Source organism: Callithrix jacchus, chromosome 7, assembly GCF_049354715.1.
Source record: "Callithrix jacchus isolate 240 chromosome 7, calJac240_pri, whole genome shotgun sequence".
Taxonomy (NCBI): Eukaryota; Metazoa; Chordata; class Mammalia; order Primates; family Cebidae; genus Callithrix; species Callithrix jacchus.
The window spans coordinates 72153920-72180431 of NC_133508.1; the positions used below are offsets into that span (position 1 = coordinate 72153920).

Here is a 26512-nt window from a genome sequence, read left to right on the forward strand (position 1 = left end):
GAAAAGGAACAGCAGGTACGAAGGCATGCAAGCTTGAGAACTGCCAGTAGTTTCTCATTCCACAGTATATAGAGTATGATGTGGGGAGCGGTAGATGAGGATGAACCAGCAGGCATGGACCAGATCCTACTGTGCTGTGCTCAGAAGCTTACACATGGAATCATGCTGAGGCAGTTTGGTTTTGTTTTTTTTAATAGAAACAGGGTCTTACTGTGCTTCCCACCCTGATCTCAAAACATGGCCACCAGCAATCCTCCTCCCTCAACCTCCCAAAGTGCTGAGATTGTAGGCATGAGCCACCATGCCCGGCCAGACTGCAGATGTTTTAGCAGATTGAATGTGATCCTGTCTGCATTTTGGGAAGATGATGCACTGCAAGAGGAATGGCTGAGCCAGGGAGCTGAAAGAGGAGGTGCTAAGTCTAAGCCAATGGCAATGAGGATGGAGAAGATAGAGGTAGTATTTAATAGGACTTGGTGATTAATTGGAAGTGAAGAGGAATAAAGAAAAGGGTGGGTAAGACCAAGGCTGACTCCCAGATTCTTGCTCTGGGAGCCACTGAGTGGACAGTGAGGCATCCACTGTCACTGGGAACACTGGGACAGACACAGATTTGTGCATACCATACACAACTCAGCTTGGTAAATGGTGAATTTGTGTTGCTCATGGAATAGCCAAGGGGTAGTTGCTTTTTGTGGTCTGGAGCTCAGAGAGAGTCTGGGCTAGTGACCGATTTGGGAATTGTCAGTAGAGAGGGTCCCTGAAGTCATAGAAGGGACTGAGATCATCTGGGGAAGTGAAAAGAGAAGGGAAAGGTCCCAAAGAAAGTGATAGCCACCCATGGTCCCTGCTGTCAAGATGCTCTCCCTCTCCTAGTGGAGAAGTCAAACCCTGCAAAGTTTCCTAATACAAGGCAGACAGAATTCTGTGCTTAAATGAGATAACAGAGTTCTGGCTTGCTCTTGGTATTTCAGCGGAGTCGGGGAAAGGGGGATCTGAGCTGCAGTTGTGAGATCTAACCACGAGATGGCGCCTTGGCACCTCCTTGTGCCAGATTTCCCCACCCTGCAAACACAGCCTAACCTGGAGCAGGAGGTGATCAAAGGCTGGGAGAAGGGTGGCTGTTTCAACAATTAAGGAGGCAGATCGGAGTTTTTTATTAACATCAAATCCAAATGCAAGGTCACCTTTTGAAAAGAGAGGGAGCCTGGGAGAAGAGCAATATGCCAAGTATGTCAAATGAGAGTCCACGTATGTTTGAGCATGCACCCCTATGTTCCTATGTGTACTTGTCAATATATGTCCTCTGCCTCTATATGTACTTGTGTTTCCCATGAATGTCTCTGTGCATGTTGTGTGCCCTATGTTCCCAAGGCCGTCTGCATGTGTACCCCAGTGCATCCCAGGGCCTCTCCACATGTGTGCATGTGTCCCAGGGAGCAGACAACCAGAAATCTCTACCTCCACGCCTCAGAAAGTGAGGAGTCCCTTGGCGCTGAAAGAAGTGGTCCACAGAGTCTGAAACCAAGGGACTCTGACATTTTAGGGAGCCTCAAAGCAGCAGCAGACCATGAAGAATATCCCTCTCCCCAGTAGCCATAATCAAAATCATTCATTTATCAGATGATCTCTTCAGATTACACCCAGGTTCTGTGTGTAGCTACCCAGGGTCATGTTCACATAAGCCTTCCGAAAGGATCACTTGAAAGGCCAATTTATTCATAACGTCATCTTTGATTTACCATTTACAGTATTTAATAAGCATTCATTGATTACCTGTCATGTACTCAGCACAATGCTAGACACATTTTCTGTTTCTCTTTTAATCTTGTGAAGCAGGTCCTGAAAGAGGAAAAGTACATTAGTCACAACTGCAGAGTCTGGAATGTTCATTAGAATGTTCTGGTCTTTTTTTTTTTTCCTGAAGATGGGTCATGGTGTGCCCTAGGAAAGTTTTCAGCAGGGAGGTAACATGATCTTGTCCCTCTTGTTGCTGAATGGAATTGAAAATGGATCAGAACAGGTATGAATAAAGTAAGGAGACCAGTTAGAGAGTTGTTGCAATGCCTAGATAGTGGTTCTTAAAGCTTAGTGTGCCTCTGAGCCACCTTAAGGACTTGTTAATAACAGAGGTTGCTGGGCTTCACCCCCAGAGTTACTGACAGGAGGTCGTGAGTGGGATCCGAGAATTGGGACTTCTAGCAAGCTCCCAGATAGTGTTGGTGATGCTGGTCCAGGAACCACAATTTGTCTATGTTGCCTAGGCTTGTCTCAAACTCCTGGGCTCAAGGGACCATTTGAGAGCCATTGGTCTATGAGTAAGAGTAAGGTAGTTTAAGGTGCTGGGACAGGGGTACCATGTGCCCTCTGGGATACCCACCTCAATTCTCCACCACATACCTTCTGAGGGTGGATGTTCAAGGGTTAGAAATGGCAACACTCCGTAAGGATTAACTTGTGGGGGTTAAGGAAAGGATGCAGACTCTTCTGGGATGACTAGCAAGTTTTGCACTTGAAGGATGGTGGTGTCATTTATGAAACTACAGAGCATAGGAGAAGCAGGTTGGGGTTGGTGATTGGGATGGAGGAGAGGCTGAGTTCAGTGTTGGACATGGAAAATTTCAGATAGCTGCAATGAGATGCCTGGAGAAAATATGCAACTGGCAGCTGTGTCTATGGGTTTGGATCTCTCACTAGAGTTCTGGGCCAGAGATAGGACACTTGGGAGATAACAGCAGACAGCTAGTCATTAAAGACTGGGGCCGGGCGTGGTGGCTCATGCCTGTAATCCCAGCACTTTGGAAGGCTGAGGCAGGCTATAACTTGAGGTCAGGAGTTTAAGACCAGCCTGGTCAAAATGGTGAAACCCCCGTCTCTACTAAAAATACAAAAATTAGCTGGGTGTTGTGGTGTGCACATGTAATCCCAGTTAATCAGAAAACTGAGGCGTGAGAATTGCTCGAACCCGGGAGGTGGATGCTGCAGTGAGCCAAGATCACCCCATTGCACTCCAGCCCAGGCAACAGAGTCTCTGTATCAAAAAAAAAAAAAAAAAGACTTGAGAGGGGATGAGCTCACTCATAAAGAGTGTAGATAGGAAGAAAAAGCAGAAGCTTCTCCGCTGAGAAAGAATTACTGACATTAAGCACATAGGTGAAAAGAGACAGTAAAGAAGACAAATGATCAGAGTAGGAGAGTGAGGCAAGAAGGGGCTAACACAAGCTGTAAGAAGTAGAGTGGGGAAACCCAACGAAGCCACAGACAGGCAGGGCGTCCCATCACTCTGGCCTTCCCAAGCTGCTGGAGAGAGCAGGGCCATGGGCATCATCTTCTTCACTGCTCCTAGACTTCTCCCAAAGGAGTTCACCAACTTCTATTCATGCACTGACACCTGTCCTGGAGCTTGACTTCTGATGTTCTGTGGCTGAGGCTGAGGGTGGGAGGAAGGGGGTGTTGCCACAGACTCCCTCATATATAGATACACACAAACACACTCGTGATCTCTGACCTGTCTTGAGCAGGAAGGTTGCAGAGAGCTTTCAAATTCTGCTTCATCCACCACCCTCACTGGCAGTTCCAGACTTCGGAAAGTTCTTAATGATGAATCTTTGGCTTCTAGCCTCCTTCTTTCTCCATCGCTCCCCTGGCTGAGATCATCCAGCCCTGAGCTCTGGACCTGTCATGCATCTTCTGGGACACTCACTTGGAATCATACTTTCCATGAGTTAATGGTGTCACTATCACCTCCTCTATATCAATAATTTTACTTTAATCTCATTTACTACTTTACTAGAAATGAACCAAAAAAACAACTAGTCCTCTCTGCCTTCCTCTCCTTTTTTATTGGTGTTTTGGAAGTTGCAGAAACTGAGATCACAGAGGAAATGGGACGTAGCTAGGCTCACGCAGTCACTCGGAGTTAGGACTAAACCTAAGCCCCTGAGTCTGAGGCAGTAGATAATAGCGATTCTGAGCAGAGAGGAGCCAGGGGCTGATTACCCCAGCTCTACCACTTAACTTAGCTGCTTGACCTTGGGCAAGACATTTAACCTCACCCCTCCCCTGAAAATGGGGATGATATGGGTATCTCTCTCATAGAGCTGCTGTGAGGGTTAAATAATCCAAAATTTGTGAAGCACTTTGCACAGAGGCTGTCACATTCTGTAATAAGTCTGCTGTGATTATTTCTACTTTGCCCTGGTCTACACATCTTCTTGCTTTTAGAAACATCTTTCTTCTTTCTTAATTCCCATTCTCCTTAGCATTTCCCTCTCATTTGTTCATCTTTAATCCCTGTCTCTGCTTCTCAGGAGGGGAAGGTTGGGTTTGTTGCCTGACAGCCAGGGAGTGCCTGCCATGGTAACACAAAAACATGTAGCCTGCGCATGTTAGTGTAACAATCACACAGCACCCCCGTGAGTTACAGTCACTCAACAGTCTCTGGGTATCTCAAGACCACACTCAATCAGCCCAGGCCCCTGTGGCTTCAGAAACACCTTGGCTCCTGGTCAGGTGGAGCTTATACTGAAACCTATCCCAGGCAACTTTGTCTGGCCAGCTTGTGTCTCCAACTGTCTCAGAGCCTGGCTTGGCATTGGAAGTTTTCAGCCCAGGAAGCGTGAGTGAAGTGGGCACCTTAGAGGGATTTTAATCCATTCAGGAGAGACTGTGATGGTAGCCCCCCTACACACACACACAAACACTGACACACATGTGCACATGAGCAGATAGGCTTGAGTCTGCAGCTCACAAACTTCTTCCACGTTCATAATTGCCCCCTCATCCAAAGTCTCTTGAGGTTCTTAGACAAAGGATTGATACCTATTTTACAGAGGAAGCTGAGGCCAGCAAAGAATAGTGCTTTGCTTAAAGGAAAGGATGTGATAGAGCCGAGCAAATGTAGGGCCCCTGCGTCCCAGCCACGAATCTTTCTGTTTCACTGCAGCTGCGAGCTGCCAGCCCAGAAGGCGGCTCACATCAACGTGAGCTAATTCACGCCCCACTACCCACCCTACCCGATCCCACCGCCAAAGCCACCGCTTCCCCTTTGGTGGCCGCTGGGGAAAAGGGAGAGAACTGCCATAGCTTGTCTCTTTAATGCGCGCCCCCGGAGGCCCGGCGCGCCCCCGCCACTATAACTGGAGTGCATGGAGCAGGCTTAGCTCAGAGGAGGAAGGGCGGGCGCTGGGCACCCATTGACCGACTTTTCTAAGTGCCATCAGTGCCCGTCTGTCCCGCCTCCATGGACCCGTCCGGGGACGGCCACAGCTGAGGACCCCACGCCCATTAGGATACCGGCTGGGTCGCACCCAAGCTACCCGCACCGCGACCCCCGCCGGCTGTGCCGGCTTCCCGCGCCTTTGCCCGCATCTCTTGCCGTCGGGCCAGGGCTCTGCCGCCGTCACGCCTCGAGCTCCGCGCTCACCGCCCGATGCTGGTGCACCCCTACTCCACCATGGTGAGTAGTCTCGGGGCCCCGGGCATACTAGGCTGGGGGATTGGGGCGCCTGAGTGCTGGACTTTCCAACCCTCCTGCCCCGCGCCAACGAAATCTCGGAGGGAAGGGGCCTCAGGGACTCCGCCAGCTGAAAACTCGAGGCGCAAGTGACCGCTGTCCCCAGCCTGAGGCTCCTGCGGCCGCGAGTGGCTTGGAAATAACCTCGGGCCCCAGGAAGGGTGATGGACGGCAGCCGGACCCTTCAAGCTGAGGAGGATCCTTTCGGGCTGGGGTCCTTTCAGCTCCAGCGGGTCACCTAATGCACCATCTCCTTCCCCAGGAGCGCCCTGAGGGGCTGGGCGCAGCGGCTGGCGGGGCCCGCCTGTCGTCTTTGCCCCAGGGGGCCTACGGGCCGGCGCCCCCTCTCTGCCACACGCCGGCCGCCGCAGCTGCCGCCGAATTCCAGCCGCCCTACTTCCCGCCACCCTACCCGCAGCCACCACTGCCCTACAGCCAGGCGTCCGACGCCGCCGCAGCCTTTCCCCACCTGGCAGGAGACCCGTACGGCGGCCTGGCGCCCCTGGCGCAGCCTCAGCCTCCTCAGGCCACCTGGGCCGCGCCCCGCGCCGCCGCCCGCGCCCACGAGGAGCCACCAGGCCTGCTGGTACCGCCTGCCCGCGCCCTGGGCCTTGACCCGCGCCGTGACTACGCCGCCGCAGTGCCCCGGCTCCTGCAAGGCCTGGCCGACGGCGCGCACGGCCTGGCAGACGCACCGCTCGGCCTTCCAGGGCTGGCGGCGGCGTCCGGTCTGGAGGACCTGCAGGTGAGACCCGAGGGGTTCGGGATGGATCGGGACTGGCCGCGGTGGTTTAGTACCTTGGCTGGAGGCAGAAGGTGGCAAATGCAGGAACCCGACTTTTCTCCCAGCTCGCCACTTCTCACTGGTGACTCGGAGGATGTGTCCAATCTCTTGGGTTAGACGGTGCCTGGCCATCAAGGCTGCCTGGCACTGAGTCCGCCGGCACCGAGTCCACCGCCTTAATAGCGGCGACCCTCGGCAGGGACCGAATCGCTTCTTTTCTCCCCGCTGGGCCGTTGAGCCACGTATGGCGTCCATGGGGCAGCCTGCACCTGGGGCGAAGAGAGGCCTAATAGTTACCAGTTTAAGGTTCAAAATTCCCTTTTTGCACTGCACGGTGAGTTACTCACGGCTCTAGCTCGGTGCCTAGACTTGGCGATTCCTGGGACTGTCCGTTGCCGCCCCAGGCGGAGGTGGTGAGCATTGTGCGAGCAGACCGGGACCTGGGGTCGCCGGGTCTTGGGAAGCCATGGACGACTAGGTCTTTATGCGCCCTCACCGCCGCCCTCTCCTATTTGCAGAAGATGGATGATCCTGGAATGAGCCTCCTAGACCAGTCCGTGATCAAGAAAGGTAAGGAATGGTGTGCATCGTCAGGGTACAGCCGGGCAAGATGGTGCAGGCCCCGAGTGCACAGACCCATTTTCTTCACCTGCTGTGTCTCCTGTGTGTTGCCAGGCTGTCTGTCCACCAGAGGTTGGGCAGAGGTGCGAGCTTGATGAGTTTGCCCAGCACCCTGTAGCCTGGGGTGGGCCTGAGCAGGTCAGTGTTTACTGGGCTGCAGCACTGGGAGTCTGGCCTCTCTCCACCGAGGGGGAGGATGCTCTTAATGGATCTGGAGGTGATTTGCAGAACGAGTTAAACCACTTCCCTGTTTCCCTAAGAGGGGGGAATGGAAGTGCTGTTCCCACGGAGTTTGGGAAATGATTTTCACTTTAGAGAGCCTTAGCATTCCCCAACCTGGCTGGCGCTTTCTTCCCCTTCCTTCCGGCAGGGCCTTGGAGGCCTCTGGCAGAATTTTCTTTCTGTGGAGCTGGTGTGTGAAGACTGTGTGTTAGGCTGTGTGCACCTGAGTTAGGGCCCACCTGCTCCTGGGTGTCTGTGTCTATGTGAGTTCAGGGTCCTGTGTGTGTCTGAAATGTTCCTTTCGTGGGTGTCTTAGCATTTCTTGGAGTCTGAGTGTGTCTGTTTCTGTGAATGTGTCTTTACATAGGTGTGCATTTCTCTGCATTTGGGGTCTCAACATGTAGGGTATCTCTGTTGTGTCCTGCACTTTGTTCTTTGGTATCTGAGGATTTCTAAGCATGCGGGAGCCCTCTCTCTGTGTGCATATATAGGAGTATTTGTGTGACTCCTGGCATTAGTAAAATCCAGGAGGCACCTTTTCTGGCCTGAGGACCAAGTTCTGGCCATGCCAGAGGAAGGTGAGAGACAGACAAAAAGAGCCAGAGAGGAGCAGAGACTCAGAGGGGCCGAGGCATTGGGTGGCCTCCTTACATTTGGGGCAGGTGCTGGAAGGATTTCAGAGGCACACATGAGCCTGCGGTGCCCCAAGCAGGCACTGTTCCCACAAGATTTAGCTCAAGTTGTTTTTCAGACGAATGAATTCAAGCCTGGACTCTATTTGCCCTGCACTTGTTCTCTGAGGAAGTCAGGGTGGAAGTGGTGGTGGCAGGTTGGGTCTGGACTTCCAGGATGGCCAGGAGTGTGTAGGGGAAAGATGAGGCAACAGCACAGGAAGGTGGGGGAAGGGATGGAATTGGGTTTATGTCCTGTATGGCTGGGAACTGGGGGTGTGGGGAAGACACTGGGAACCTGATTGTGCAGTAGCTTTGCTGGCCAGGCTTGGTTGGCTTACTGGACAGCGCCTTTCTTGAACCCTGAAGAAAGAGATCCGTCTACAGTGGGCAGAAACCTGCCTGGACTTCCTGGCCATAAGAAATATGACCATGGTTGTGGTCCTCAGTTCCCTATTCCTGCTCGGGCTCAAGAGACTGGGAGTCTAGGTTCACTGACTCCCTGAAAAAGGCTAAGACCCTGCATTTTAGAAAGGGGCTTGGGGATCTCTGCCCTGCCCAAGGGTAGAAGGATCAGCTGTTGCTCTGAGCACCTTAACCCGGAACCCTGGTTCAAAGCCGAGACAGGAGACTGGATGCGAGGTCCTCCCAGAGCTGGTTTCTCTCAAACAACTTCCAAGACTCCTACATCCTAGGGGTGCGCCGGAATCCCCCAAAGAACAGAACCAGAGTCCGAACGTCCTGGTTGCGGCGCTCTGGCTCCCTGGAGCCGGGCGGGGCGGGGCGGCGCGGACTTGGGTGTGTACCGGCCGGACCCCAGCGCCAGCGGGTCTGTGGCCGACTGGAGCGAGGTGGAGCGCAGGCGATCTGAGCTGGGACTGCGCCCTGGACGCCCCAGCCTGGACGTTGAGTCCCAGCCCGCGGCACTGCAGCAAAGGGGAAGGGGCAGGAGCCGGGAACAGCTGGATCCGGAGGTCGCGACCCAGTGGAAGGCGTGGGCGAACGACCCAGGGCGGCCGCGGCAGAGAGGCCGGTGGGCTCCTTGCTCCCTGGAGCCGGCCCCTCCCCACACCCGCCCTCGGCGCCCCTGGCAGTTTTCCCCTCGGCCCTCCGCGGCCACTGCGTGATTCGGCCTCGCCGCCGACCCCATGTGGAGTGAATTAGCACCCTCCTTCGTCCGTTGCCCCTTCCGACGGCGCCCGGAGCCCCTCTCCTCTCCCACAGACTTTCGGCGTCAGTGAGTGCAGGACGGGAGCCTGCCCTGCCGGGGACCTGGAATCAGCGAATGTCGTTCTTGGCCACCCGAAGCGTCGGATCCCTGTAGCGCCTCCCAACCTGGGCCGAAGGGGCGGCTGCGTCGGTAAGGTTGGGGTCCTGGGTGCGAAAGGGAGGCAGCTGCAGCCTCAGCCTCGCCCCAGAAGCGGCCTTCGGGTCGCGGTGGTGGGTCGGAGGCTGGGGCTGTTCTCGGGCTTAGCCTTCGCCAGTGCGGCGGGGCAGAGGCGCCTGCAGCTCGCAGGTCCCAGACCTAGGCTGCAAAAGCTTCGCTGACCGCAGGCAAGGGTCCGGGAGGGGCAGCCAGGCGAGGCCTCCCGCCTTACCACACGCTCCGGGGTCGCAGACCAGTTGCACCCGCGGGGTGGGGCAGGGGATGGCGGGGCTGAGGCCGACCCTAAGCGAATAAGGGAGCCCTCCATTTCCTGCCCACATTTGTCACCTCCAGTTTTACAACCTATCCCAGAGACACAGAAAGCAGGCAGGACTGGTGGGGAAACGCGGCTGGACAGGAATATTTTCCAGCCGACAAGAGCAGTGAGCAGGGCTGTTCGGGTCTCAAGAGGAGCTCAGAGGAGGTGGGTGAGTGCCTGAGGTTGGGAGGCTGCCTGGAGGAGAGGTAGCTGAACCGGGCTCAAGAGGTGCTTAGTGGGTGTTGAATGAATGAGTGATGGGTTTTGAAGTCTGAGTGTATTGAAAGAGGGGGTGTGTGAAAAGGGCTACTTTCATCACACAGGGCACACCATGTGCAAATGCCCTCCCTGCGGAAAAGCCAGACAGGTTAAAAAGGTTACAAACGTGTGTGGGTTTCAGGTTATACAATCAGAACTGAAGGGGAGTGGTCAGGGATGAGAACTGAGATGGATCCCTCCTTCCCTCTGGAGGAGAGTGGGTGGTTGCCTACTTGGGGGTGAAGAACCCATCTCCACAGGCTGAGCTGTCCAATCTCAGGGGAACTCCAGGATAAGAGCAGATGTAAACAGTCGCCCTGTACCCTGCTGTCTTTGGCCCTGGAGAAGGAGGAGGGAGATGGGGAGGGTCTCCCCTTTCCAGAGAATCTCTAAGCAGCCCAGGACATGGATGAGATACTGACCTCTGGGACAGAATTTGAGAGGGTGCCAAAAAACTCAGTAATCAAGATAAATAGGCCAGGAGCAGTGGCTCATGCCTGTAATCCCAGCACTTCTGGAGGCCGAGGCGGCTGGACCACTTGAGGTCAAGAGTTGGAGACTAACCTGGACAACATGGTGAAACCCTGTCTCTACTAAAAATACAAAAATTAACTAGGCATGGTGGTGCTCACCTGTAATCCCAAAGCTGAGGCAGGAGAATTGCTTGAACCCGAGAGGTGGACATTGCAGTGAGCCGAAATCGTGCCACCGCACTCCAGCCTGGGTATGAGAGAGAGACAGTTTCACTCTTTCGCCCAGGTTGGAGTACAGTGCCACGATCTCGGCTCACTGCAACCTCTGCCTCCCAGATTCTCGTACCTCAGCCTCCGGAGTAGCTGGGATTACAGGCACCCACCACTATGCCAGCTAATTTTTGTATTTTTAGTAGAGGCAGGGTTTCACAATGTTGGCCAGGCTGGTCTCGAACTTCTGACCTAAAGTGACCTGCTCTCTTAGGCCTCCCAAAGTGCTGGGATTACAGGCATGAGTCACCACGCCTGGTCTTTTAAAATAAAAATAGTGCAAAAATCCACAATTAAAAAAATATCAAAAATTTACAGAAAAAAATTTACAGAATCTGAACTTGAACTTCCACAACCCTTTCTCACTTGCCTTGAGGCTACTGTCTGTCCTAAAACGCAACTAAAAAAACATGCAGATGGAGTTTGGACTTTACCTGAGAACAGTAGGAGCTATGGAAAAGTGTGGAGCAGGGAAGTGAAGGATAGAAATTATACATAAAAGAAACCTTGGGCTGGGCACGTTGGCTTATTCCTGTAATTCTAGCACCTTGGGAGGCCAGGGTGGGTGGATCACCTGAGGTCAGAATTCGAGACCAGCCTGACTAATGTGGTGAAATCCCATCTCTACTAAAAATACAAAAAAAGTAGCCAGGCATAGTGGTGCATGCCTGTAGCCCCAACTACTGTGGAGGTTGAGACAGGAGAATCACTTGAGCCCGGGAGGCCATTGCACTCCAGCCTGGGCAAAAAGAGGGAAAACTCTGTCTACAAAAAAAGGAAGAAACTCTCTGGCAGTTGAAGAGAGGAAAATTTAATCAGCAGGTCCCAGCATGGGAGATGAGGAGACTCAAAGGAGGGCCTTTGCACCTGCTGTGCCCCATTGTGGGCTGGAAGCAGGTCACTAACCCCCTCCTATCTACTTGCCTCTTGCTCTGACCCCTCCAAGTTTTGGACCCTAAGTGTAGTCTAAGGATCCCCAGGGGAAGCTTGTTAAAAATGCAAATTTCTTGGGCACCACCCCACGTTGACTGCATGAGAACCCCTGGAAGTTACATTTTTTAACGGATTTATTGAGGTAAAATTTACATACCTAAAATGTACACATTGTAAGAATACATTATGATGATTTTTAGTAAATGTAGAGTTGTGTAACCATTACCACAATCCATTTTGAGGCATTTCTGTCAACCCCAGAAGTTCCCATTTGTAGCTAATCCCCATTCTAACCCCAAGACTTAGGCCACCACTGATCTGCTTTCTGTTCATATATTTACATAGTCTCGACATGTTCTATAAATAGAATATATAAATATGCAGAGTTTTGCATCAAGCTTCTTTTCCTTAGCATAATGTTTTTCCCAAACATTATGCTAAGGAAAAGAGGCAGCAATAAAAAGAAACTATTATCAGCAGTTTGTTTCTTTTTATTGCTGCATAGTATGCCATTTTATGGGTATAGCACATTTTGTTTATCCGTTGGTCAGTTGATGGGCACTTGGGTTGTTTCCACTTTTTAGCTGTCTTGAATAATGTTGCTGTGAACATTCACATACCTGCCTTAGTGTAGACATATATTTTTATTGCTTTTGGGTAAGTTCCTAGGAGTGGAATTGCTGGATTCTATGGTCAGTTTAGATTTAATTTTTAAGAAACTGTCAAGCTGTTTTCTAAAGTGGCTGTATTATTTTACATTCTCACCAACAATGTGTGAGGGTTCCACTTTTTCACATCCTACACTTAGAATTGTCTTTTTTTTTTTTTTTTCTTGAGATGGAGTCTCACTGTGTTGCACAGGCTCGAGTGCAGTGGCAAGATCTCTGCTCACTGCATCTTCTGCCTCCTGGATTCAAGCGATTCTCCTGCCTCAGCCTCCCCAGTAGCTAGGATTACAGGCACATGCCACCACACCTGGCTAATTTTTGTGTTTTTAGTAGAGACATGGTTTCACCATGTTGGCCAGGCTGGCTGGTCTCAAACTCCTGACCTTGTGATCAACCTGCCTCAGCCTCCCAAAGTGCTGGGATTACAGGAGTGAGCCACTGTACCAAGCCTGTCTTTTGTATTACAACCATCTAGTGGTATCAAAGTGTAGGTGTAATTTGCATTTCCCTAATGACTAATCATGTTAAGCACTTTTTCACGTGCTTATTAACCATTCATCTCTCATTTTTAGTGAAATGTCTATTTACATATTTGGACCATTTTCTATTTAGGTTGCTATCTTATTGTTGAGTTATAAGAGTTCTTTATATAATATATTCTGAATATGGTCCTTTATCACATATATGATTTGCAAATATTTTTTTCCAGTTTGTGATTTATCTTTATCTTTTCTGTTTTTAAAATTTTATTTATTTATTTATTTTACATTTTAAAAAAGTATTTTTTTGGCCGGGCGCGGTGGCTCATGTCTATAATCCCAGCACTTTGGGAGGCCGAGGCGGGTGGATCACGAGGTCAAGAGATCGAGACCATCCTGGTCAACAAGGTGAAACTCCATCTCTACTAAAAATACAAAAATTAGCTGGGCATGGTGGTGCAGGCCTGTAGTCCCAGCTCCTCAAGAGGCTGAGGCAGGAGAATTGCTTGAACCCAGGAGGCGGAGGTTGCGGTGAGCTGAGATCGCACCATTGCACTCCAGTCTGGGTAACAACAGCGAAACTCCATCTCAAAACAAAAAACAAACAAAAAAAAATATTTTTTTCATAGAAACAGGTCTCAATATGTTGCCCAGGCTGGTCTCAAACTCCTGGCTTCAAACAATCCTCCTGCCTTGGCCTCCCTAAGTGCTGCGGTTACAGGTGTGAGCGACTGCTCACAGCCTCTTTTTTTTTTTTTTCCATTAAAAAACTTTTTTAGAGATAGGTCTCACTATGTTGTCCAAGCTGGAGTTTGGTGGCTGTTTGCAGGCAAGATCATGGTGCACTGCAGCCTCGAACTCCTGAGCTCAAGTGATCCCTCAGCCTGAGCCTCTGGAGTAACTGGGACTACATCCTCGTGCCACCATACCATGCTATTTTCTTAATAATATCTTTTGAGGTGCAAAAGTTTTAGACTTTGATGAAGCTCAACTTATCATCATTTTATTTATTTGTTTGTTTGTTTTATTGAGATGGATCTCACTCTGTCACCTAGGTTGGAGTGCAGCGGCACTATCTCAGCTCACTGCAACCCTGGCTCACGCAACCTCCTCCTCCCAGGTTCGAGTGATTCTCCTGCCTCAGCCTACCAAGTAGCTGGGATTACAGGCACACGCCACCACGCGTGGCTAATTTCTGTGCTTTTAGTAGAGACAGGGTTTCACTGTGTTGGCCAGGCTGCTCTTCTGACCTCAGGTGATCTGCCCTCCTCAGCCTCCCAAAGTGCTGGGATACCAGGTGTGAGCCACCGTGCTCGACCTATTATTTTCTTTAATAGGCCTTGCCTTTGGTGTTGTACCTAGGAAGTCTTTGCCCAACCTGAGGTCATGAAGATTCCTCTCCTAAGTTTTCTGTTGTTGTTTGTATTTTTAGTAGAGACAGGGTTTTGCCATGTTGGCCAGGCTGGTCTCAAATTCCTGACCTTAAGTAATCTGCCCACCTTCCCTCCCAAAGTGTTGAGATTACAGGCGTGAGCCACCATGGCTGGCCTCCTATGTTTTCTTCCAGAAAAAAACTTGCAATTTTAATAAGCTTTATGGGAGAGTCTATTGCACACTTCCCTGGGTTCAGAAGTCAGAATGTATTTACCGTCTTTAGACAGACTGCCTTGTCTGACACGTTGAATAACTGGGAGCTCTTGTGTCTGGGAGAGTGCGTGTGTGTTTGTGTGTGTGTGTGTGTGAATGGCTTCTGCATATGTGACCAGCAGGACACCATTAGATCACTTCAGCTTCAGGAGTCACCACAGGGAATCCTGTCTTGTGCATGTGGGAGACCAACTTTAGTGTCTCCGCTTCACCCTCTGTGCTACTTTAATTCCTACCTCCATCACTGCCCCTTCCCTGACCCACCTGCTTCCCTAACCATGGATTCCATCCCTCTTGCCATTTTTAAGGGAAGAGGCTCTGAGAAAAAAAGAGACAGGTAGGGGAAGCAGCAAAGTCTGTCACTCATATACACAAACACATGTGCAATGTAATGTCTGCCCATATATTTAGCAGCACGTATGTTTGCATAAATCTGGCATCAACAGGAGAAAGTGCTTGCAAATATCCATATGCAGGCTACACATTCCTCCACACTCAAAAGCTCATCCTCATTGCTGTGTCTATCACAAGGGCAGACAGTTTTTGTATGCAATCACCATTTTTCTTTGTTTGCGATGGAGTCTTGCTCTGTCATCCAGGCTGAAGTGCAGTTGTGCAATCATAGCTCACCACAGCCTCAAACTGGGCTCAATTGTCCTGTGGCCCCAGCCTCCCAAGCAGCTGAAACGATGGGCACATGCCACCATGCTTGGCTGACTGAAAATTTTTTTTTTTTTTTGTAGATATGAGGGATGAGGTCTTACTATGTTGCCTAGGCTGGTCTCAAACTTCTGGGCTTAAGTGATCCTCCTGCCTCAGTTTCCAAAAGTGTTGGGATTATATATGCTCAGCCGGCTGGGGCCCTGGGTTTTAAAAGCAGTTGGATAGAGAAGGCTGCTCATCCTGTTCCTCTGACCCCTACTACTAGTGAGGGGTGACAGGAGGGAAGACAGTCACTTTGCCATTCTTTTTATTTTTAATTTATCAATTTGTAGGTTTGGGTTTTTGTTTTTGAGACAGAGTCTCACTGTGTTGCCCAGGATGACATGGTTGGCTCACGTTGGCAACCTCTGCCTCTTGGGCTTAAGCCATCCACCTACCTCAGCCTACAGAGTAGTTGGGACTATAGGCATGTGCCACCACGCCTGGCTAATTTTTGTATTTTTTGTAGAGACAAGGTGTTACTTTATTGCCCAGGCTGGTTTCTAACTCCTGGGCTCAACCGGTCTTCCTGCCTTGGCCTCCCAAAGTGCTGGAATTACAGGTGTGAGCCACTGTGCCTGGCCCAATTTGTAATTTGATTTGTTTAAAGTCAAGCTTGAGATATATATTTTGTATACATACAGTACAGTTCAGTTCGGGTTCCCAGGGCCCTCGCATCATTAGTTTATTCCACATTCACTGATGGCCACCTGTGCCAAAACCCTGCCTTCAGCACACTCATACATGGTAGGGAAGATGGCCATGGAAACAGATCAGGAAGGTTCATCGTAGTAAGGTCAGAGATGTTGCTGAGAGGGAGCTGGGGGGCACGGGAGGGAAGCTCTGCACAGGGGATGGTGCCTAAACTCAGTAGCGTAAAGGACCCCTGAGACACAGAGGAGCACTGTGGGGCTCAAAGATCTCACACCCTGGGAGTCACCACATCCCAGGAGACACTTCACACTTGTTCAATTTGGCCTGTGCTGGGTTTTTTAATCTTTGAATCGTTGCCAATGCTTAAAAATTGAGAGATTTTGGCCGGGTGCAGTGGCTCACACTTCTAATCCTAGCACTTTCAGCGGTCAAGGAGGGCAGATCACAAGGTTAGGAGTTCAAGCCCAACCTGGCCAACACAGTGAAATCCCGTCTCCATTAAAAATACAAAAATTAGCTGGGCATGTGGCAGGCACCTATAATCTCAGCTACTAGGGATGCTGAGGCAGGAGTATCGCTTGAACCTGGGAGGCAGAGGTTGCATCGAGTCGAGATCGTGCCACTGCACCCCAGCCTGGGCAACAAGAGCAAAACTTCATCTCAAAAAAAAAAAAAAAAATACAGATATTTTACATAACAACCCAGAATCCTAGTTTCAAAAACCAGCAAAATGAAACAAAAACACAAACAAACCAGGAGCTCTGTGTCCTGCATGGCAGGGCTTTGCAGAGTGTGCCCTTCGGCCCGCCAACCTCCCCCACAGCCCACTTACTGTGTTACCTGTTGGGCCCCTCCTCTCTTGAAGCCTGGAGCTGTGCTGTCCACCAAGGTGGCCACTAGCCACATGTGGCTCTTGAGCACTGGAAATGTGACTAGTCTGAATTGAGACAAAGTTAAGCATAAAATGTCCATTGGATTTTGAAGACTTAGTTCAAAGAATGTAAAATATATCTCACTAATAATTTTTAAAGTGTTGATTACATGTTAAAATGATTTTATTTTTTATATATTGGGGTAAATAAAATATACTAAAATGCTATATATTATTTACTATTATATTAATTAAAATTAATCTCACATGTTTCTTTTTACTGTTTAAAAATGTGGGCCAGGCCTGGTGACTCACCCCTTTAATCCCAGCACTTTGGGAGGCCAAAGCAGGCAGGCAGATCACTTGAGTCCAGTTTAAGACCAGCCTGGGCCAACATGGTGAAACCTCATTTCTATGAAACATACAAAAATTAGCCAGGCGTGGTGGCACATGCCTGTAGTCCCAGCTACTTTGGAAGCTGAGGTGGGAGGATCGCTTGAGCCTGGGAAGTGATGGCTGCAGTGAGCTGTGATTGCACTACTGTACTCCAGCCTGACCAACAGAGCAAGACCCTGCCTCATAAAAAAGGTGGACACTAGGAACTATAAATGTGTACATGTGGCTTACATTATATTTCTCTTGGTTAGCTTGGGTCTAGAGCATAATGGACAAATGAGGACTCAGCAAGAGGGGCTGACAGAGCCAGACATGAGGGAGGGTGAAGAAGGCCATTGTAACATGATGGTTAAAGCTGTGAACTTTGGAGTCAGTGCTGAGAGTTCAAGGTTCATTTCTGCTCCTTACCTGCTGTGCCACTTTAATCTCTTTGAACTTTCAGCATGTGGTACTCATTGACAGATGAAATGATAGCCGCCACTCATTGACAGGTGACATCATTTTGTCCAGCTCTGGAGCTGGGATTTGATTCTCAGGGAACTGACCCGGGTCTGATGAGTTTTAGGCTGCAGAGTGATACATACAGATGGAAAGATCCCTCTAGACCGGGGCAGCGAGACCAGAGCAAGGACTGTGCAGAAATTAACATTGGAAGTGGGCCTGTTTCTGTGTGCATGCAGAGGAGTGGCCACATCCAAGGCACATAAAGAAATGAAAGCCATAGGATGGACAGGGGTGGGAGGAAAAAAAAAAAAAGGAAGCTGTAGGATGTAGTGATGGATGGGATGTGGTAGGGGAGAGGACCAGAGAAAGTATCACGGGGGTTTCTGGCTCGGCTGCTGGATGGAGGTGGGGAGGTTTATCCAGAGAGGGACAGACTAGAGATTCTGCCAGGCTAGAGACCAGGCTAGCCTTTCCTACTTTTGTACTCCTCAGGCCTGGCACAATTCTTGGCATGCAAGTGCTCAGCCAATATTGCCAAGTGGCTGGAAGGTTAAGAGCAACACCTTTGAAACTGCAGTCTTGGGTTTGGTCCTGGTTCTCCATCTACTAGCTGCGTCATCTCAAGCATACTACTTCACCTCTCTGGACATCAGTCTGCTCATCTGTAAAATGGGAATAATGACAAGTGTAGTCCCTTGGGGGTTGTTCCAAGGACTGAGTGGGTTTATCTACGGGAGCACACAGCATAGTGAGTGCTCAGTAGCTGTTAGTCCCAGACTCCACACTCGAGCCTCACTCCTGACACACACGGGGCCTTGTCTACCAAGGCTCTAACCTCCTTAAAGGAAGAGAAGGCCAAAGAGTTCCACTAAGGAAGCAAATGCCTCAATATTCTCCCTTCCCCCAAGGCTAAGCGGGAGGATGGAGATTAGACTGCAAGAAGAACTTTCTCTTATAGTCAAAAGTATCTAAGTGAATTTTTGAAAAGTAACTTCTCAGATTCCCTTCTCTGCTCTTCAAACAATTAGTAATTAGGGAGCATTTTGCTGGGGTGGGGGGGGATAGGGCCTATCTCCTGATCTCCTTTAGCATTTGCAGAGTGACTTGGCAGGAAGAGGGCCAGGACAGAAGGCGCTAATAGGGCAATAACCTCCCTGTCCAGGGATGTGGAGTCCACAGTCTCCAGGCCCCTCATTGACATGCGGTGGGGTGGGAGGGTGGGGAGGAAAACGGGAATCACGACTGGGAAGAGGGGATTTGGGGACTCCCTGCGATTGCCCAGCCCTGGCCTGGCCCTGCTACAGGGCCCCAGGGGTCCTGCCTCCAGCTCACACTCATATCCTTATATCCAAGTCCTTCTCTGATGGTATCCGTTAAAACATCAAGATTCTGCTGGAGTTGTTTAAGATGGGACCAGCCTGGTTCAGTGATGGGGGGGGGGAAAGAATCAAGAGCCAGACAGCTCCGAGTTCACATCCACCAGCTAAGAGAACTTGGGCGAGTCATTTTCACCTCATCGTGCCTCAGTTTCTCCCTTCGTAAAGCAAGAATACCAGACCCTCCCTCAAGAGGGCTGTGTGCGGTGGCCGCTGGCTCAGGGTTTCCCTCCTTCTGCTATTCTGCTCCACAGTGCCCAACCCCTCCAAAGCCCGCAGCCTCTCAGCCCTCTCCTTGGCCAAAGACAGCCTGGTAGGCGGCATCACAAATCCCAGTGAGGTCTTCTGCTCCGTGCCCGGCCGGCTTTCACTGCTCAGCTCAACGTCCAAGTACAAGGTGACGGTGGGGGAGGTGCAGCGGCGACTCTCTCCTCCTGAGTGCCTCAACGCTTCCCTCCTGGGGGGCGTCCTCCGCAGGTAGGAAGGCAAGCCCACGAACCCCTGCCTGGCTGGATCCCTGGCCTCTTCAGGCCTTCTCAGGGTATCCACAAGGAGGCCAGCTTCACCTAGGCCCCCTGCCTCAGTCTCCCTGGGAGGGGAGGCCCTGGGGACTCTGGATTGTGCATGCTCTGGGGGCTGGCCCGGGTCCCTGGTGGCTGCCACATGTCTGTGGGTTTGGGGTGAGGAGGTAGGCAGAGAAAGAAGCCTGGGCACAGAGAAAGGAGGGAGAACTCACCCACACTGGGCAGAACAAGGCTGGGTCTGGGGAAGAGAGAGGGCCATTCTCACCCCCTCTTTCGGGAAAGGGACCCCATGACCCAACACCCATTCCACATGGCAGCATAGGCCCTGTGTGTTTTGGGGTGAGGAGCATGGTAGTCCATGGTTCATCTTCCTAAACCTGTGTCTGTCTCTCTCTCTGCATGTACTGGTGGCTGGGAAGGGTATCTCTGCTTCAGGGCTGTGAGCTTTGATGAGTCTGAGGATGGTGTGAACATGTGTGAGTGTGCATGTGTCTACAGTAGTGGATGGCCAGGAGCATGTTTCCATGAGTGTGAGTATCCTGTGTTTCTTCTAGTAGAACGTCTGGCCTAGTGTGCCCTGCTGCTGTGTGTATGTGTGTGTGTGTGTGTGTGTGTGTGTGTGTGTGTGTGATTGCCTGCATCTGGAGCTAGTCCCATGGATGTTTATACATCTGTACCACTGTGTGGGAGGGGCACTTGTGCAGTCATAGGGGGTATCTCCTTACTCCTGGCATCTTGGAGGATCTCTGTGAGTCCCTGAGTGTCTGTACCTGTGCTGCTGGGACCCTGACTTGGTGTGATCCTGTGTCTCTGTGTCTCTGGGAGTCTGAGTTTGTGTCTCTGCATATGTCTGTCTCTATTGGTTCTACGGGTCTCTATTCTTTCACCTGTGTATGTGCATGCGTGTGCATGTGTGTGTGTGTGTGAGCCCCCAGGTGGCTGTGTACCTGTGTCTCCCTGTGTGTCTCCCTTTCTGTATGTCACTACGTGTCTCTACATAAAGGTCTATGTATCCCTGGGTAGCTGTGTGTGGCTGGGTAGCTGGTGTGCTAAGGACTCTAGGATGCCCCATCCTGTGCTGCCCCTGCTGTCTAGAGGACTAGGGAGAACTGAGGGCTCCTGGAGCTGGGTGCTGGGCCCCCTACCCCTGTCTTGTCTGCAAAACCATTAATGTTAGGAAGAGGTTGTGCCCTTGCTGAACGAGACCCCAGAACAAACTTCAACAGGGGCCGGTGGGGACAACAAGGCCCTTTGGGGGTCACTTAGCCTCCATGCTTTTCTCTTGTCTGAGTGGTATGTCTGTCTCTCTCTGTGTATGTCAAGGGCCAAGTCCAAAAATGGGGGCCGGTGTTTGCGGGAACGGTTAGAGAAGATTGGGCTCAACCTGCCGGCTGGCCGTCGCAAGGCTGCCAACGTGACACTGCTGACTTCGTTAGTGGAAGGTGAGTGAGGCCTGAAGGTGGGCATGGGAGTGAATTCAAGGGCACGTGAGTGGTCTGGTGTGACTGTCTCTAATGCAGGAAGGGTTTTAGTCATGTGCATGTGTATCCGTGTATTGCAGTATCTGTGTACATACTCTCTGTTATGTATAAGCTGTGTTTGTGATTTCTGTGTGTAGTCTTTGTGCATGTGCAATGGAGACCTTCTTTCAGCATGTGTGTGTGTGCCTATGTGCATGTGCGTATATGCATGTGTGTGCACGTGCGTGTGTGTGTGCGTATGTGTGTGTGTTTGGGTGTGGGTGTGTGGGCAGGGAGTGGCCAGTGTTTGGATGTGGTAAAAGAATGAAGGGGGTGACAGCCCCCTCCCCTGGAGGTTGGCAGTTCTGGTATACATGGTGGGCTCAGCTCCTATCTCTCTCTGAGCTCAGAGCCCAACCCTGTTGGCCCCAAGGGAGGGCTATGGAATGGGGCTGGAGCTGGGCTCAGAAGGAAAGTTAGAGGGGGCATCTACAGAGGAAGAATGGGCCAGGATCCCCTTGCCAGGGGGGTCAGAGGTTCGAAGCTGTGTTCCAGGCGCAGAGGTACACCTGGCAGTAGTGACAGCTCCCCTCCCCCCAGGAGAGGCCGTGCACCTGGCCCGAGACTTTGGTTACGTCTGTGAGACCGAGTTCCCAGCCAAGGCAGCTGCCGAGTACCTGTGCCGACAGCACGCTGACCCTGGGGAGCTGCACAGCCGCAAGAGCATGCTGCTGGCCGCCAAGTGAGTGAGGGCACCCTGCACGGGCACATGTGGGTGCCATGCACAGACAGACATCATGTATAGGCACAATGGACACCACTGTGTACATGAGCAGTGAGCACATGCATGTACATGCAGCCCATGAAGCACCACACATGGCACACCTAGGCTCCCTGCTTAGGCTCTCATGGGCACATGTGTGCATGCCACATGGGCACACTTGGGTTCCACATGTGGGTATATTTGCACATCATGTGTATCTCACTCAGACATACATGAACACTCCTAACAAGCACAGGAGCACACATGGACACTACATGTGAACATATCTGGGCTCCATGCATCAGGAACAGTAGTGTCACATACTGGTTCGCACAAGGTCACACATGGGTCCTATACTCACATACACTCCCACAACACCACCAGCCCCAGTCCTCATCGTGGGTCTGAGGCTCACTCATTTAGCCTTGCCCATCAACCCTCTGCTACAGTGACCTCCATCAGGCCACCAGGTCATACCTGAGTGCTCTGCAAGTCCCATTGTGCCTCCCTCACTGCCCTTCCTCATGCTGCCACCTCTACTCAGGTCTCTTCATCTCACTCCCCGACCTTCACCCCAGAGTCTCCCTGTTTCCAACCTCCCCGCACATGCAGCAGCTCCCCTGCACAAGAATCTTCAATGGTTCCTGCTGCCAATGCATTGGTTTTCAAACTAGGGCCTGTTTAACAAACTAGTATTCCATTAAGATTTAGTTTCTTTGTTTCTTTGTTTTGAGACAGAGTTTCACCCTTGTTGCCCAGTCTGGAAAGCAGTGGTGCGATCTCGGCTTACTACAACCTCCACCTCCCAGGTTCAAGTGATTCTCCTGCCTCAGCCTCCCGAATAGCCGGGATCACAGGCACCTACCACCACGCTTGGCTACTTTTTTGTATTTTTAGTACAGACAAGGTTTCACCCTGCTGGCCAGGCTGGTCTAGAACTCCTGACCTAAGGTGATCCACCTGCCTTGGCCTCCCAAAGTGCTGGGATCACAGGTGTGAGCCACTGTACCAAGCCCCAAGATTTAGTTTCTCAGGCCAGGTGAGGTGGCTCACGTGTGTAATCCCAGTACTGTGAAAGGCCAAGGTGGGTCAATCACTTGAGCCCAGAAGCTGGAGACTAGCCTGTGCAACATGGTGAAACCCTGTCTGTACTAAAAATACTACAGTTAGCTGGGCATGGTGCTGTGAGCTTGTAGTCCCAGCTACTTGGGAGGCTGAGGTCGGAGAATCACCTGAGCCTGGGAGGTTGAGGCTGCAGTGAGCCACGATCACATCACTGCACTCTAGCCTGGGTGACATAGTGAGACCCCATCTCAAAAAAAGAAAAAAGGTAAAAGATTTAGTTCTTCTGAAAGAGTTCTTATCTTAGTCCATTTGGACTGCTATAACCATAAACTAGATAGCTTATAAACAACAGAAATATTTATTTATTGAGACAGAATCTCGTTCTTTGCCCAGGCTGGAGTGCAATGGTGCAATCTTGGCTCACTGCAACCTCCAGCTCCTAGGTTCAAGCAATTCTCCTGCCTCAGCCTCCCAAGTAGCTGGGATTATGGGTGCCTGCCACCACACCTGGCTAATTTTTGTAGTTTTAGAAGAGATGGGGTTTCATTATGTTGGTCAGGATGGTCTCGAACTCCTGACCTCAGGTGATCCACCTGCCTCGACCTCCCAAAGTGCTGGGATTACAGGCGTAAGACACCGTGCCAGGCCAACAGAAATTTATTTCTCATAGTGCTGGAGGCTGGGAAGTTCAAGGTCAAGGCAGATTCCATGTCAGGTGAGGGTCTGCTGTCTGGCTCATAGACGACAGCAACTTGCTGTGTGCCTCACATTGTAGAAGGGAGAAGGGTTTCTCTCTGGCTTCTCTTATAATAAAGGCATTAATTTCATTCATGATGTTCCACCTCCATGACCTAATCACCTCCCAAAGGCTTCACCTCCTAATATCATCACCTAGGTGGGTGGGATTTCAACATATGAAATTTGGGGAACATACCCATTCACACCATAGCAGTCCCATTGCAAGAAACGACAGAGAGAGAGGAGGGTGATAGAGAAAGAGAGAGAGGCCGGGTGCAGCAGCTTATGCCTGTAATCCCGGCACTTTGGGAAGCTGAGGTGGTCAGATCTCTTGAGCCCAGGAGTTCAAGAGCAACCTGGGAAACCCCACCTCTACTGAAAAAAACTAGCCAGGTATGGTGGTGCAGGCCTGTAGTATCAGCTACTCGGGAGGCTGAGGTTGAGGCTGCAGTAAGCTGTGATAGCACCACTGCACTCCAGTCTGGGCGACAGAGCAAGACGTCTGAAAAAAAAAAAAGGAAATGAAAAAAGAGAGAGCAATCTGAGAACTACCAATTGGTAGGCTTAAGTTCTCACTCTTTTGAGGTCCCATAGTCTGGCCCATACAAACTCTACCCACTCCTGCCAACTCTGTCCTCATATCCTTGGGCTTGCCTGTCTCCAGCTTAGAACAATATCCAGTCCTCCCACCTAACGCAGTCCTTCAAAATGACAACTCCACCCGCCTGCCTTTGAGGCTTTCCTCAAGTCCCCAGGGCAGATGAGGAAGCACAGACTCCTGGGACTGCCAAATGGAGAGACCTCTGAGGTTGCTTGTACTGTGGCTGGAGAAACATACTTAGGGCGGGGTTCATCTTGTTCGCTAATCAGCTCACTCATCAAGCACTTTGTGGGTCCCAGTCCTGTCTAAGATACTGGCTGACTTTCATGTTGACACAAAGATGAATGATAAGTGATTCTCTTGCCTGAGCCCCACACAGGACGCACAAAGAAATGAATAATGGCTGCAAACTAGGGCTTGGTTCAAATCCCAGCTCAGTCGCCTTGACAGGTCATCCAACCTGTCTGAAACCAGTTTTCTTGTCCATCTGATGGGGATAATAACAGTATAGATTTGTTATGAAGATTAAGTAAGATGATGCATACAGTGTGGTTGGTACAGCATCCAGGCTTCAATTAATATTCACTGCTTGTTATTATTTCTGGCAGATTCTAGATTGTTTCTTAACAGTTCCAAAGACAAAGTTCTGTGAAGCATTGGGTGTTTGGGGTGGGAGAGGGAATCAAAGAAAATTTCCCGTATAAGGTGGTAAGTAGCTGAGCTGTACTTTTTTTTTTTTTTGAGACGGAGTTTCACTCTTGTTGCCCAGGCTGGAGTGCAGTGGTGCAATCTTGGCTCACCACAACCTCTGCCTCCTGGGCTCAAGCGATTCTCTTGCCTCAGCCTCCTGAGTAGCTGGGATGTGCTGCCATGCCCAGTCAATTTTGTATTTTTAGTAGAGATGGGGTTTCTCCATGTTGGTCAGGCTGGTCTCCAACTCCTGACCTAAGGTGACCTGCCCACCTCTGCCTCCCTGGCTGAGCAGCACTTTGAATGTGGGCAGAACATCCAAAAAAGAAAGATTATAGTGTAATTGACATGTGCTGTTTATTAGCTGTGTGATACTGGGCTAGTCAAATGACTTCTCTGAATCTGTTTCCTTTTCTATAAAAATGGTATGATCATCATTTGCAGACTGTTGGAAGGGTCAGCAGTCATGTTGCTAATGACTATAAAATGCCTGGCATGTAGTAAGTCCTTTTCTGGGCTCAGACTTTTGTCCTCCAACCTGACCTTCCTTTCCCAACCAGGCAGATCTGCAAAGAGTTTGCAGACTTGATGGCTCAGGACCGCTCACCACTGGGCAACAGCCGCCCAGCACTCATCCTGGAGCCCGGAGTGCAGAGCTGCTTGACACACTTCAGCCTCATCACACATGGCTTCGGTGGGCCTGCCATCTGTGCTGCCCTCACGGCCTTCCAAAACTACTTGCTGGAGTCACTCAAGGGGCTGGACAAGATGTTTCTAAGCAGTGTGACCAGTGGGCATGGTGAAACCAAGGCTTTGGAGAAGGATCCCAAGCATCGGAAATAACTGCTTCTCCCAACCCATCCCTATGGGGCTTCCAGGGCATGAAATGGGGACTTAGCTCCTGGGGGTGGGCCTGAAAGGACTGAAAGGTGGGATTCAAGACAGACCAGAAAGAGAACATTCATCCAGAGATCCCGGAGTTGGGGATCTGGCTTGGAGTAAGGGAGGTGGCCTCTTTGGTGGTGTCTTGGTAAGTTAAGGGCCCAGGTATTTGTCTCAAGTGTGCAATTATCTGATCTTTGATGGCTGAGAAGGGTTTGGACAGAAAATTGACATGAAAAGGTCTGGCTCATGGGGCACACAGCCCTTTCTGTTACGTTGCCTGGGTGGCCGTGGGTGCTTCTAGATGCCAAAGCCTTTGTGTTTGTCCTCCTGTGGCAGGAGGGCAATTGTTGATAAATCAGAGGTGCTACCGAGGAGATGGTGCCCCTCATTCCAGAATCTCCTACCCCCAGAAAAGGGGTGCTGGAAGGAGGCCCCAGTGGACTCTTTGTACCCTTCCTACTCTTGGAGAGAAGTGGGCAGGAGGGGCCCTCGAAGAACAAAGAAGATAAAGCACAAACTGCAGAACTCGAATCCATCCAGGCTGCTCATCACAGTCCTGTTGCTGTCTGTCCTATTTATTTATGTATGTTGTAATTAAATTTGAAAATTTAAAATGTCCAGTGCAACTTATTTATCCCAATGAGTTGGGGATTCATTTCGCTGTTTTCTGGCCATGCACTGACATGTCCAGCTGGACCGGGAGGGAGAGGGTGTTTTTGCTTGAAAAGGGCTGTGGGTGGGTTGGGAGGGAAGAAAGGTGTCAGGTGCCCTCAGGTTGTCACTGGGATCTTGTATTTGTGGTTCTTTTGCCCCTGCAGTTGATGTACCTCCCCATCTTTCATTCTCTTAATAAAACCTTTCATTGGACATGAAGCCCTCTCTGTCCTTCTTTAGCCCAGGCCTGGATTTGCCTCCTAAGAGGGCAGTGTCACTGGGGAGAGGCAGGACCTAGGAATTAGGCAGAGGGTAGGTTTGGAAGGGGCCCCTAAGGGAATGAGAGGGGACTGGGGGCTCTTCTTTGTGAGAGGAGGTACAGATGTTGGTCTATCTGGCATGTCAGTGTAGCTGTTAGTTGCTGTGTCTATGTGTGTGTGTGTCAAGTGAACACTGTATGTGT

At 50.7% G+C, this 26512-nt stretch overlaps 1 protein-coding gene across 1 annotated transcript; it reads left to right on the forward strand.

Moving 5' to 3' along the window:
• Positions 1 to 5165: 5165 nt before the first annotated feature.
• TFAP2E (transcription factor AP-2 epsilon) lies at positions 5166 to 26009 on the forward strand. Its single transcript, XM_035250784.3, has 7 exons — positions 5166 to 5458; positions 5778 to 6260; positions 6818 to 6869; positions 18924 to 19146; positions 20517 to 20635; positions 21254 to 21395; positions 25071 to 26009. Exons 1-7 carry the CDS (start codon positions 5432 to 5434, stop codon positions 25351 to 25353), a joined length of 1329 nt encoding a protein of 442 aa, XP_035106675.1. The 5' UTR covers positions 5166 to 5431; the 3' UTR covers positions 25354 to 26009.
• Positions 26010 to 26512: the final 503 nt, after the last annotated feature.